This window comes from Ammospiza nelsoni, chromosome 1 (genome assembly GCF_027579445.1).
Source record: "Ammospiza nelsoni isolate bAmmNel1 chromosome 1, bAmmNel1.pri, whole genome shotgun sequence".
Classification (NCBI taxonomy): domain Eukaryota; kingdom Metazoa; phylum Chordata; class Aves; order Passeriformes; family Passerellidae; genus Ammospiza; species Ammospiza nelsoni.
This window is the reverse complement of record NC_080633.1, coordinates 65,876,062-65,890,661: the sequence shown is the minus strand read 5'-3', so window position 1 is coordinate 65,890,661 and position 14,600 is coordinate 65,876,062. Positions and strand designations below refer to the sequence as shown.

The 14,600-nt window shown below is 42.6% G+C and overlaps 1 protein-coding gene across 6 annotated transcripts in view; it reads left to right on the top strand.

Moving 5' to 3' along the window:
- The window catches only part of PHACTR1 (phosphatase and actin regulator 1), a 325,876-nt gene that overhangs the window by 31,637 nt on the left and 279,639 nt on the right, over positions 1-14,600 (top strand). For all 6 annotated transcript variants that reach the window (XM_059472153.1, XM_059472144.1, XM_059472178.1 and 3 more), the window contains 2 exons: positions 7,441-7,587; positions 9,197-9,343. In XM_059472153.1, the coding sequence (XP_059328136.1) occupies positions 7,441-7,587; positions 9,197-9,343 (294 nt within the window). The remainder of the gene's footprint in view (positions 1-7,440; positions 7,588-9,196; positions 9,344-14,600) is intronic.

Genomic DNA, 14,600 nt, shown 5'->3' with positions numbered 1-14,600 from the left:
GATTAGCTAGATTTAGAAAACTTGGTAAATGAAGCCAGCTGGCTGTAGTCTTCAAACACAAGCCAGAAATATCCTAAGCTCTGCAGCCCTCCTGACTGTCTCTTCTGTACTGTATGTTGGAAGCTAGGAGCTGGTGGGATGTCCTTGCCAAGTGCGTAATGCCTGGTGACGCATCTGCAAATCAGAAACAGGAAAGAAAGGACTGTGATCCTTTGGATCCAGCCTCTTGCCCTTGGAAAGCCTGAATCTGAAATCTAAGCATGAAGCTGGACTTTCATTTTCAAAAAAGCCTTCTCCTTCTGAAGCGTCTGGATGGTACTGGTTATTCTTGGCTGCAAATGTATTCTAAATGCAAATCTATCATGGCTTTCAGCTGCAAGGGCTGAAAGTATGTAATGTGGCCTGGAATAGGATTTAGTTCACTTATCCCTTAGGTGGCCTCAGTGATGATGTTTCTACCTAAGAGTTCTAACTAGCTTAGCATGTCTCAGAAAAAATGTCATTTTAAAAGCAGGGTTCACCTAATCTTAGATATCTTCCTTGGATTAATGTAAGTCTTGCCTCTATACTGATTATGAAAGCCTAGACAGTGAAATTGAGTGAAAGATGCCTGTGCTAATGGCATTTGTTTGCATAGAGGAATGGCAAGATAGAATCTAATTCAGAAAAGAGAGTAACTTTCCCAAAAATGGGTAAAGCTGTAATCCAAAGCTGTAAATGTGAAGATTTCATCTTGGCTGTAGCCTGGTTTGGAGAGGCATCATTGATCTTGAAGTTCTATATAAAAATTATGCTTTTGGGCATGAAAAGAAAGACTTCACATTTGACAGAGCTGAGCAGACAGGCACTGAGAAGCAGCAGAAGTGAGAAGCTCTGTAAGGGAAAATAAACCCAGAGTCACCAAAATAGGCAGAGGCAGCAGCCTCACCTATGAGAGGTAAAGCACAGCAGCACACAAGCCATGCAGGTCTGGTGACAGTCACCAGGTTTAGTCAGGAGTCCAGACCATCAGACAAGTCCATGGATGATGAGGCAGGCATGAGACTAAGCAGGACGTGAAGTCAGCAGTCTGGATGTGGATCAGTGAGGAATGTAGCCAGGCACAGGCATAGTTGAAGCCTTGCTCAGCAAATGGGCAGTGGCCACAGTGTAAGTGTAACTCCAAAATCAGGGAGAAAGCAGATTTTGAGGCTACTTGCTTCTCTTTCAAGAAGCTCCAAAGCTGGTCAGGGCCTTTTAAAACATTCTCTCCAACATCTGTATCATGTCAAAGAGCCTGCCTTGAGCCACAGCCAACTAAACTCTGTGCAAAGAGTGCACACAGAGCTGTTGGTACCTGGCTTTCACCTAGGCTCCATCACCTTGGATTAAGAACTGAGGAACCCCTCCCACCCTCCCTCCCTCCCATTGTACACCAGGGGAGCTGAGCACCTGGATGAACTCTAAGAGAGAAGAATAATTCCTGCCCAGTACATTGCAAGAGAAGGCTTTAGGTACTGCCATAAAAGGGGATTTGCCCATCACAGACAGCACGTGGCACTTTTCTGCAGGCATGATCTGATGGAATGGGGCCCAAGACTCACCCTCTCTTAGTGCCTCTAGCAACAGCATGCCAGTCTGACAGCATGGGCTGACAGTGCAGTGTCAGGGTGCCACTCTGGGATGCAGGCATCCACCTTTGCACCACAGTGCAACTCTCAGGTCCCTGCTGGGAGTTTGGGTTCAGCTCTCACATGACTTCTGACTCAATAAAATACTTCCTAATTTCCTGTGAGAGAGCTGTGCATCCATTTATATCCTATAACCTTGTACCTTAGATCCTTTCATACCAGCAGGGCACACCAACTTAAAATTAACTATTTAATTAAAATTAAAATTAACTATGTTAATTATTTTGAAGATTCTGCTACATTCCTTGAAGTTGCTAGCTAGGCCATTTGGTAAGATACACTTCACATATTTAATTTAATTGAACAAAACCCTCTTGCAGGTTTATCTTAAGCTATCCATTGTACCTATAATTAAGTTACAGACAGACTTATATTAGGTATGCTTTTATTGGTTGCAACATTCATGTAATTTACTTGGTTAATTCACATTTATCAGGAGCATGAATGAATAAAAAATGGAAAGTAAAAAAAATATAGAAATAAAAATATAGTTCATACTGCCAGGGGTAACAAGTTTGTATAGACATATAGGCCATGATTGCTGAAAAGATTTCAGGAAATCATTCTTCTTGATAATGTTTAATAAAGTACTCTCAGGTATAGTTTTAATTCCACATTTTTCTGTTACTCTATGTTTCCACAATATTTATTTCACTGTGCTTCATTTTTTGCTCATTTATTTTAATTCAGTCAGTGCTGATTCATTCTAGATGTTTGATTTAATCACTGCTGACTCTTCATTGCTACTTTCCTTCTGCTTTTGCATATTAAATTGGGTCCAGTGTTTTATAAAAACATATTGCTGCAGAATCCTCAGATCCTAATCCAGAATGATTCCACTCTGGATGTCCCTCTATCCACCAAAATGTGTGATTAATCCATCCAATATGTTAACATATTTTCAAAATTACAATAGCTTCCAGGTCTCTTTTATCTATCACTAGTGATATCACTAGTTCTTAGACTGACATCAATATCAGAAGAATTAGTAACATCAAATGTGCATTCTTAATAAAATGTCCCTACCTTTAAATAATATTAGGAAACTGATCAACATCAACCTTTTCCTCATCCTTTTTAGAATCCTTTTCCTACTTTCTATTCTGGCATATCCCCATTATTGAGAATTTCAGAACAACCTATGCCTTTGGACATAGAGAAATAAGCAAGCTTCAACTAAAATGTACAAAAAATGCTAGTTAGGTGTATTGTGCACACTTTTTAACCAAATTCCACAAACCAGCAGAACGAACGTGCACATAAATGTGGATATCCTTTCACATGGGTACAGTTGTTTGCAACCCTTGGGCCTGTGGTTGAATATGATGTGTCCATGTACTTTGCTTCAGATTACTGAAGTCCATCAAGACAGGTTTCAACAGCTTTGCTTTAGAGACATGGAGCAATCCATATGCATGTGCTTCTGTGTTTATGTGGGAGACACAAGCCTATAAATCTTTCTTCATAAATGACAAATTATGTCCTCTCCACATGTTCCACTCTCTGCCTCTCCTGCAACTCATACTCCATTTCCCAAATCTAATCCTCCAAATGTTGTCCTTTCACCTTCTTTTAAATGCAACTGATAAAGTGAAGTGGCATTAAACCAGACCAAAAGATTTTTTTTTCCTGATAAACATTCAATTGAACCCATTGCCTGGTTTGTCTTTAAGGAAGAATATTCACAGCCTAATAATGTTTCTTTAGCACAAAAGGAGTATCATGTGCTAGATGAATCAAAATGTACCCGAACTCATCTTTTTAAAGCTTCCATTTAGCCAAAAATATATTTCTGCATGCATTATCCACAGGCAGATATTTTATGTCATGGTGAGCCCTCTCCACAGAAGCATGAAGGAGAACTGAGTAAGATCCCATATGTTCCTCTAGCGGAAAAAAGTAGCAAGGAAGAAGAATCATATTCAATCAGCAATAGTAGGATTGCAATTAAAATATTTTTATAGGGATTTTACAAAGTGGTTAAAAATTTGGCCTGAGAAACAAGGTTTTCCTCAGAAAAGCCTTTGAGATTTCTGATGTAAACCAGCATCCCCCTTGTGGCTCTTTCAGTGTTATTTGAAGTTGCTTTGATTCTATGCATCAGGAACACAGCCTTTCTACATCTAGACATCTGCAAGAAACATTTCAGCACTTCACTTGTACTAAGATAAAAATCATCGTATTTCAAAGATTTGCCATTTTGAGGTCAAAATGTACTCTGCAAATTAGGGTTTCTAGGTGAAGACCCTATTGAGTCAAAAATGACCACGGTACTTGTGTCACCAATGAGTTATTTTAGTAAAGGCTGATTGGTAAAAGTGGGGGGAAAATCTAAATGAGTATTACATGTTTTCTCCAATTAATTTTTAGGAAGATGCTATTTCACCTCTGAAATTTTTCCAATTTTTTTTTCTAAGTAACACAACTCTTAAAAAAATCAAAACTATAACTCTTCAAAACAAAGGTAGTTCTTGGCAAACAAAAATTACTACTAACATTTTTATTAAAATATGTGGAAAAGTATCTTAAAGGAAAAAATGGAAGGTGTAATCACCCTTCATATTTTCAGTAATTTTAAGGAGTATTTAAAAATTGTGACCAGCTATAGATCTAACTAAACATATTGAAATTATATGTTAAAAATGCCTCTGAACTTGTAATACAAAAATTTATATATTTTACTTTCCCTTCTCCCAAAGACATACTTGTGTTGCATTTTAAGGTATTTTTCTCTTCATAAGCAACTTTTTCCCTTTCTAAAAAATACCAGACTAGACATTGCCGCAATGAGCCAATTGGAGTGTAAGCCTATGAGGAACAATGAAAATAGAATTAAAGAATTTAACAAAATTACTTATTTCCCTTCCTCATGCTGTTACAGTGGCTCCTTAAATTGAGCTTTTAGACACTGGTCTTATATCTATTTGCAGAGTAAGCAGGTCCCTTAATGTGTACTGTAATGTCATTCCATTGCTCCAAGACCTTCAAGAGGATACCTCCTAATTTTCCTGGAAAACTATCTCCTAAACGTATGTTCCAGAGACTGAGCTGGTTCATGGAGAGCAGCTGAAGCTAGAGATACTGGTGGGTTATCTGTGATGGACCCAAGAGTCACATGGGCATACATTGACAGCTTTACTAAAAAATGTATGGCGAGTCATTCTTGAAATAAAGACTGCTGTGGATTAGGAAAAGAATGTGTACAGTTATATTCATGGCAGGCATAAACATTCACTGTCACTCTGTGGATACCAGAATGTCATCAGCTATACTTTTCAGTTCTAGAATTGATCTTAGGTTTTTATTGCAAAATGTTTTAATACTTATTAGCCTACTCTGAAATGTTTTCAATGTTTACTTAAAATTTCCAGTCATTCTTGAAAACTCCTTTTGGTAATATACACAAAGGGTAGATAATGATGGTTGTCAAAGTAATACATAATGATTACTCCAAGAAACATTTTCTAGCATCCACCTACTTGCAGTCAAAATGAATACAAGCCAGATCCCAATATTTTGACCCAAAAGGTAAAAATTATTTATAAACAATTATATAGAAAAGCTTACTCTTATTCTTTGTTTACTAAAAATGTATATGTATTTTGGTGTTGGGGTTTTTTTCAGATATATTTCTGTGCTGTGATCGAGCTGAAATTCATGGGTGTTCTTTCACTGACTTCAACTACAGCTAGGTCATGCCAGTTTTAAAAGACAAATCTTTTACATGGTTGTTTTATGAGATGACTTTTACAATAATAACTTCCTGTATAGATAAATCTTCCTTAAGTGTAAATTTGAAGATGCAGTACACAAAATTTTCCATAGCAGAAATTTTCCATTCTCTTTTATCTTCATTACTATTCCCTATTACAAGGGAGGAATGGTTTACAGCCTACTTGCAATGTTTACTTTAGCTTAATCTAAATAGTTGACCCCATTAAATCAATTTCAACTCCTGCCCTTTGCTTTTACTTCAAATTCAAATGCTAGGTTAGAAATGAGCAACGTCCCCCCACCCAGAAAAAATCTATTTAAAAACAGAAAATAAGTAAGTTAGACCAGAAATATCCTCTACCTCCAGCAGCACAGATTTACTTGTTTAGTAAACTACATAATACACCAGATTGAAAAATAGAGCATGACAGCTTTTGTTAACTCATACTAATTATATGCTATCATACCTAACACCTTAGTCAGATCTTAGGCATCAGAAAGCTACTGATTGACAAGTCTCATTTGAAACTCTAAAAAACTTTTAAAATAAAGAATCATAGTTAGTAGGTTGCAGAATATGCTCTTAGTCACTATCAGTCATGTTCTCTACTCCCAGAGGGAGAATACAGTTCATTGTTAGTTATTTGAAGTGTGATGCTCTACAAAAGCCCTGAGATAAAGTCTCTTATGCTAAATAATGTCTCAACAGCAAGAAACATTTAGGGTTTAGGCTCCTAGGCTCTTACAGGGTCCCACATGGTAGTTAATGTTTATAGGCCCACATTGTGGGTAAGGATGGGCTTTCAAGCAGAAATTCTCTTTCCAAGTGGAGGAGAAAGTACTTGTGGATGGTCCTCATTATTTCAATGATCAGCCACATCCCAACTAGCATTTGTGATAATCTTTATCTACTCAGATACAGAGAGTTTAGTTGGATATATTTAACAAGGCTCTTCTCTTTGTGATTTGTAATTTATAGGCTCAGTGCCCAAAGCAATCAACAGCCACTCATAATTACATTTCACATATAAAACACCTACATTTAAGGGACATTATCAAAGCTATAAGGTCCAGAGCTAAATACCTAGGCAATGCCCAAATGAAGGTTGCCTCTTCAACATTAATTGTCTCCTTATATATATGGATTATAGTAGGGCTTCTAATTGCATGATGACAGCAATTTTTTACTATCCTACCATTTGCTTCATCAGTGCATGGAGTGGGCAGTGCTCACTTAATGAGCCAGTATTAAATATTTTGCTTTCTCCTCCTTGAATGCATGGCCCCAAGCCATTTAAATCCTGCTCAGAAGATACTTTCCTCATGGGTTTTTCATTGGTGCTTCACTAAAGTATATGAATACTTTACAATATTAATGGAATTATATGTTCACAAAATCCCTACTGAATGAAAATTATGTTTCTCCCTGCTCCACAACTAAGAAATTAAGACATAAAGTGATCAAGAGCAAAAAAAAAGTAGCTGTTAATTTTAAACGCTCAAGAGGAGACAACAAGAAACTGAGTTTTGGAATAGTTTGCATCTTGTCAAGAATAATAATCATATCATGTGTTCCACTGATATCTGGAAATATCAGCTTCCATTGATATCTGCAGATTAATTGACCACTTAAATATTTCCACTCCTCAGGTATCACAGCCTCAAAAACTGCATTCAGGAAAAGAGAGACTGCAGCTATTGAGCTATTGAGAAGTTGAGAAAAGGATTGTTTTAGTGGTGTAACTAGGAACTTAGAACAAGCAATCTGTGGCAACAACAGATCTGTAATCTGTGTCTTTGGGACACAAAAGAAAGCAATCTTTTCTTGGTATAATTCAGTCCAGCCCTTAAATTCTGTATCATGTAGAATATAAGGCAAGGACCTCACAGCAAACAGCCTGTTCTACTACCTGCTACAGATCATCTCTTCTATTGAGTGATTTTCTTTCTCTTTTCTTTTCTAGTCTTTTTTATTATGATTATTCTTTTTCTACCTCCTTCTTCCCCTTTCTATTTCTCTCTGCTATTCTCATCCTCATTTATTTCTTCTTACCAGCTCGTCGGGCAACTCTTCTCACTGTGCCCACTCTGGTGACAGCAACTTCTGAGGATGACATAGACCGGAGACCCATCAGAAGGCTCCGGTCTAAGAGTGACACCCCTTACTTGGAAGAAGCTCGGATCTGCTTCAACCTTGATAATGGTAAGACCACAGCTTCCCTAAACAGCATATGATGTTAATTAAAGACTACTTCTTGAGATGCAGATGGACCAGATGGTACCTCCTCGTTCACAAGCGATGTGGTGGTTCACCAGACATCCAAAGATGCCAAGGCTGTCTAACTACAAGCACCTGCATATGTATGAACAGGAATAATTTTCAAAATTCTCCTGCAAGTGCTAACTAAAACTTTTTTTTTCTGTTTTAGCCAGGGTGAGCTAGTGAGATCACACCAAAATAGAATTGATTTGCAAACAAAATATATCTTAACCATTCCAGGCAGAGAAACATGAAAGTTCTTGAGAACATTTATGGAGGGATTACAGCTAACAGCAGACTTGAGCTAAACCCAATGTTACAGCCAATGCAGCACAACCCAAAACTTCAATAGTACTAATTGGCAAACATGGAACAGAAAATTCTTGACTCTGCAGGAATGAATAAGAGAACTGTCCTTCAAAATTCAGACTAACTAGTGTTATTATCACTGCCTTCAGAATTTGTGAGATCCAACATTCCTTCCTTGGTCTTTCTTTCTCATTGAAGCTGACCAATACAAAAGATATTGGAAGTACTGACAGTTTAGTGACTTCAAGCAGAGTGGGTTTTGGCATTTTTTCTAAAAAGCCCTGAATTAAATTACATGAGCTAGTACACTCTTATGCACATATTTTAACTGTCTAGCTTATACTTTACTTTTAGTAAAGTAGTACTTTTGTGCTACCCACTTATTTTTAATAGCATTTTTTGATTATTTATATTACACTAACCAACCGAAATTGGAGCCCTAATGTGGCAGGCAGGGTAAGAATGTCTACATAAAGAGCTGATTACTAAACAGAGAAACAGAGATTCCACAAAACACCAAGTCCAGTTTGCAGCAGAAGTAGGGAGTCCCTGGTTTTTGCAGAGGGTCACATTTTTCTCAAAGACCTGCCGAAGCCCTTAGGAAGGCGAGCCCCGGGCTTTGAGGCTGGTCAGTTTCAAACGTTGAGTGCAAGCTCCTCAGTCCCCCTGGCATTTAAACTGCCAAGGTGTGGCACGCCATCCCGCTTTACGCCATGGGTTTGCCCATGGAGCAAGGGTAAGGAGGTGAAGGCATGCACCGTTAGACATCCCACCAAGTCCCAATGAAGCGGTGCTGTGAGTTCCGGAGGCCCTGGGCTAGAAGTGAGCATTCGGGGCTCCGGGCTTGCTGCGGGGTGGCACCTCTGCCGGCCAGGCCCATCGGCGGCGTTCGGCACCTCAGCCGGGACCTCCCCTGGGGGCGGGAAAGGCGGTCGGCCGGACCGTGCCCGGGGCGGGGGCCGGCAGCGCCGGCGCCGGGGACAGCGCTCCGTGCCCCGCAGCGGAGGCGGGCGGGACTCGGCAGGGGCAGCGGGCAGGGCCGCCGCGGCCGCTCCCGTCCGCAGATCCTTGACGGGTTTTCCCTGTCTCTCCCCCTCCCTCCCTGCGCTCTTTTCTCCCTTTCCCTCTCTCCTTCCCCGTCCTCCCCTCCCCCTCCCGCGCCTCTCTCCCTCCTCCCTTCCCCTGTCTCCCCCTCCGCCCCCTCCTCGCCCGGCCGCCCCGCGCCGCCGCTCGCCCTCGCCAGCTCGCCGGGCCACGCTGCTCACCGTGCCCACATTAATGGCGGCATCTTCCGAGGAGGACATCGACCGCAGACCCATCCGCCGCGTCCGCTCCAAGAGCGACACCCCCTACCTCGCCGAGGCCCGCATCTCCTTAAACCTCGACACAGGTGAGAGGCGGCCCGGCCCGGCGCGACCGGCGGCGGGGGAAGCAGGGAGGGAAGGGGCCGCCCCCGCCCTCCGCCCCTGCCTGCGCCCGCGGGCTCCCCGGGCGCCGCCGCCCGGCCCTGCCCCGCTGCCCGCGCCTTCGCACCTCGCCGGCCTCCCCTGGCCCTGGCCCGCACACCGGCTCCCCCTGCCCCGCGCCTCCCTCCTGGGTGAGCCGGGACCGGCTGCCCTGCTCCGTTCAGCCCCTCGAAGCTTCCCCTGTCCCAGAGCGCCGCCCTCTCGCCCTGCACAGCGTGGTGGCGCATCCCGTCAAGGCTTCCGCACTGTCCCTCCTCGCCAGGTGCTGGCATCCCTCCTGGACATGCTGCCCTTGGTGTTTTGCAAGTCTCTCCCTGGCTTGCTCTTTGCCTTCTTCCCCTGATGGGTTTATGCCTCAGAAGTGCAAGGAAACTTGCACCTGTGTTGTCCACTTAGTTTCATGAGGTCCCCGGTTATCTCAGCATTGCCTTTTGAGACTCTCGATGGGTTTACAGCCTGATGGTTCCTACCAACACACCTCCAGCTCCCTGCATTCACCTCCTTCTGCCTATTATTGGGACAAATCTCCTGCAGTTCTCCACCTGACCTTTCCTTCCCCTTTCTCCACTACTGTGCCTTCCTCTTTGCCACCTCTTCCTCATGACTCCTTTGAGATTTAAGCTGTCCCCTTCAGTTCATCCTGTACATGATGAAACTATCCTCTTTCTTTTCTACTAGGCCTCTTTTTTTCCCTCCTTTCTTGACCTTTCCTTATGAGCTCTATCAACAGCAAACTAACCACACCAGAGGTTACTTGCTCTCAAAAACAAAAGAAAGTTCTTCCTGCTGGTTCTCTGCACCAAACCAGACTTCCTCTGTTTGGGAAGGGGGACAGCATGAGGGAGGATCTGTAGCCAGCAGTACTGCAGCCTCCCTTCATGTCCCAGCAGTAGCACACAAAATGGCCCAACTGTGTAACATTGTTTGATGCTGAGCCTGTGAGCTCACTGCCAGCTGTAAAGGGAAGAGAGCTGCCTTGGAGTTGCTGCTTGCCCTGCTGCAGTCTCTCCCATCCCTCCTCCCCCTTTCAGCTGGCAGAAAGTTGGAGATGGCAGAGATGCATCTTCTTCTTCATTTGGGGATGGAACAGATTCCCCTCCCCCCTCCTGTTATCCCTGCTGCAATTACACCCTTGGTAATGGCTGATGCGCAGTTTGGTTTTGCCACTGGCAGAACGGTATGGCGTGTCATTATTTCTCTCTGATCACGACTTATAAGAAATTGCCAAACCATGGGTAAGTTGGGTGGCATTCCAGGGCACAGGCTGGAAGACTGTGCCAAGTGCCAGGTTTCAGCTCTATAAAGAACTGGAAGTGAAAACAGAAAGAGCATTGCTGTAAGGTGTAAAGAAAAAAAGGCTGTGTATGGTTATTTGACTGCTGAAATAACACTGTGCTGACTTGTGTTCTCTCAGGTAATGTTATGACATGTAGTTATAAATAGATAAACCAGCTAAGAGCAAGGCACCTTCAGGTCACCTGGTGCCTCACATCTCTATGCTGAGCTAGACATGCTGTCTTTGCTACAAGTCCCAGAGGATGTGGAAGTCTCAAGGTACCTCTTTCCTGCAATCCACCAAATAATTTGGTAATTACACTTAGCTTCTTTCTGTTCCTCCCCTCCCCCTGGCTCTCTATAATTTGGGTCTTTACTTGCAAACCTGGGAATGGAATTCCTTAAAAAAGAAATAATTAAAAGAAACTGTACTGGTGTATCAAGAAATATAAATGAAAAATGTTGTAAGTAGTGCAAGTGTGTGTTTTCATTAATCCATCTGGCAGTGAGTAGTAAAAAAAATAAAATTGCTTAGCAACCAGTATTGAGTGAGAGAGCCAAAAAGCAAGTGAAACATGCCGCTGATACCCGCTTCATTTCTGAGCTGTTGGGTTTACTCTTCTGTTTGCTCAGAAAGCACAAACCAAGCTTCCTGGGTATGAGAACTCTCTAGTCTGAGGACAAAGCCACTAGAAAATGTGTTTGGCCACTTTTGCTCATACTCGATCATGCCGTGCAGCTCGGGCTTTCCTTTTGAAACTTACTTTGCTTGTGAGGTGCAGAGTTCTTGCCCTTATTTTTATGGCTCTGTGTATGGGGAGGGGGGCGAAGCACCCTGTTTCCAAGCCGACCGGGTTTCCACGTGCAGTCTCGTGGCTGGTGTCCCTGCCTGTGCCGCAGAGGGTCCGGGTCGCCCTCGGTGTCGCGGTGCCCTGGGCGGAGGGGCCCGACCTCCTGCCCGGGGCGCTGTCCGCCGCCCCCGGTGCTGAAGCCGCTCCGCCGGGGGTGGAGAGCGCCTGTCCCGCCTTGCCTCGTTCTCCCCGTCTGTCCGTGGGCTGGCAGCGCATGTGTGTGCACAGGGCTGTGTGTATCTCTTTGCCTATGCAGGGGGAAGGTGGTAGGAAGGAAGTAAAGCTGCTTCTTCAGCCCACGGATGCAGTTGAAGCTGAAGTGATGCTCGGGGCTCAGGAAGGAACCTCTTCCTTGTGTGCTCATTGCTTGCTTTCCATTTAGTGCATTCCATATCTGCACTTGCTACTCAACCACTGCTTACAGAGCTATTTTTCCTACAGCTGTTACAAGTCAAGCTGCATTCCCCAGTCACTGTCTTCTGTCAGGACACGGTCAAAGTTCGGCTGCAGCATGCAGGATCTGCTTTGCAGCATTGGAACTTCAAATCCACTTTTATTAAAGAACCATAACCAGATACAGTGAATACTGCTCTTCTCCACCCTTAATTGCAACCATTAGTTAAGAACTATCAGGTTTTTATCTACTTCAGCTGTGAGTTATAATTATACCATTACTGCTGTTATCTGTATTGTTGAACAACTGAGATTGCAAACACAGAGTCAATTATACAGTTTGGTTGTAGCATGTATTTGGTCTGGGTCTTTAAAAAACACAATTTGCAAATGATTAACAGTGCAGCTTCTATCTCCCCTTGTCTTTCGATTATATTAACAGCTTTGCATTGTTTGATTTTCCAAAACATGCCAGTTTATTATGTTTGTTTCTAAATATTGATCAATTATTACCTAGCATTAGTTGACAAATGCTGTTCGATTAGTTGTGCCTGGTATGGTTTTTTGTCTGGTGTTCCCAAACTGATTAAAATACCCCGTTGTTTTCTAAACCCAGGGTTATTCTCTCTATTATTATACATATGCAAATCCTATTAATCTAAGTTATGTGCTCATATCAAGAGGATAATACTTCCCAAAGGATTAAAATTAACTCTTCTGCCAAAATTAACGTAGCTACATAATATTGTAAAGCTATAGGCAGCTATAAATTCTTTTTCCATATTTGATAATAAATCAGTTCCTTACAGAAATTAATTTTTTATTTTCTCAACCACTTCCTCCAGTGCAACACTAGAGGAATGTGGAATGTGCTCTCACTTTTGGGTGGTGGTCTTTTGTTTTCTTTATTATGATTAGCAATCTGGCATGTCTCCATCTCTTAACATCCATATTTGGCTTTTCATACACATCTTCTTAAACACAGTTTTCAGATTGTCTTTCTGACTTTCTGATGCAGGCATGTAAAGGCTAATCCCAAATTACTTCTGAAAACTTGTTCATCTGTGACAATAGCATAATCACTTTCCTAGTCCTGTGCCAGCTGATCAGTTCAAGTGGTTTTTATCAGTTTTGACCTATTACAGGTTTTGGCTGATTTCTATTCTTCCTGTTGCAAAATACTGTACTTTTTAAATAGCAGTGCATGGTAAGTAGCTTTCAAGCTTGATAAATTGGCAGAGGTGATGACTGATAAGGAAATAGATTGCTTAAAAGTCACTATGTGATCCAAGGTGTATGAGCTTTTCTCCTCCTTCCCCCTTCACAAAGCTGCTTGGGGAATCCCTGTAAGAATTTTATTGGTGTTTGTTAGGGAAAGGGGGGACTACTGCACTGAATTGATCTGGTCAGGTTCTTTTAGCCTTTCAAGTGTTAGTTGTTATTGAAGCTATTTCTATATACAGGTACTCTTACTTGTCCCTAGCCAAAAAAGATTGAGTTTGGTACTGCAATCCTCTGCAAAGCTGATTCTAACAGACTGACTTCTTGTTAAGTGGTGCAAGAATCTGTCTTTGTTTCAGCTCCGCAGTCATTCAGGGAAGTCACCAAATGTTGGCTTTTGTTTGAGCAAGGCTGATTGTCTACTTATTTAACCTGGGGATGGAGACTCAGGGAGAAAGCAAGCCAATGCCTTGGAGAAGGTGTAAGGCCAGAATGACTACAGTAGCTGTACTAGGGATCAGCAAAGATTCAGAAAGAATTCCACAGCATGGAAGCTGTGGAATGGGGAGAGGGCAGATTTTGAATGTGAATATATTCCTCCCACTCTGATTTCAAAGTGTGTGCCAGCGGTGCAACCAAACAGAAGCCAGAGGAGCAGCAGGAGGAGTGCAGAGCTGGCCTCTGAAGAGAGAGGAGAGAAAGGGGAAAGAGGTGGTGACGGGCAGATCTCAATAGAGATGGTGCAGCCTGTGCAAGCTATGGAGCTCAGCTGGCTCGCTCAGCCCTGGAGTGTAGCACAGATTTTTAGTGCACTGAAGTCACTCAGTAATCTCACTGAAGTAGCTGGATCCTCAAGCGATTTAAGTCATTTGTTGACTTCAGCCAGGGATCTCAGCCAGACTGTAGAAATATACATCTCTGCTCCCCTTCAATGATGAAAGATCTGTTTTATCTCTTTGTGGTATGGAGCCACATGTTGTCTTGGAATGTGTTCTGGGAAAGCAAAGCTGAGAGGGAAAGGGTTTAGTGGCTGTGAATAATTTTGCCACAGGTACAGAAGAAGGGTCCTCGTGTCTAGAAAGGCAAGTGAATTTGGTACCATTTACTGTTCTTAAGCAGTGACGAATAAATCACACTGGGGAGAGGAAAAAAATCTACGTCAGCCTGTGTTAGTGCTGCTGCAAGCAGAATTAATTCACAGGGTGTAAAGAGGGAGGAGGATCCTGGCAGAAACTGCTGAATGGCTGAGACAAATGTTCGCAAGCTGGGAAATGTTCATGGTCGGCGGTTTCTGTCATGCAGAGCTGGTGGGGAAAAGCCAGGACACAAAGTGTGACTGTTAGTTTTAGATGTGGGAATTTATTTGTTCTGGACCAGGCACAAAGTTGAAATCAAAAGTGTCTTACATTTTCAGTGTCCTGGCACCTTCCATGCTCTGTTT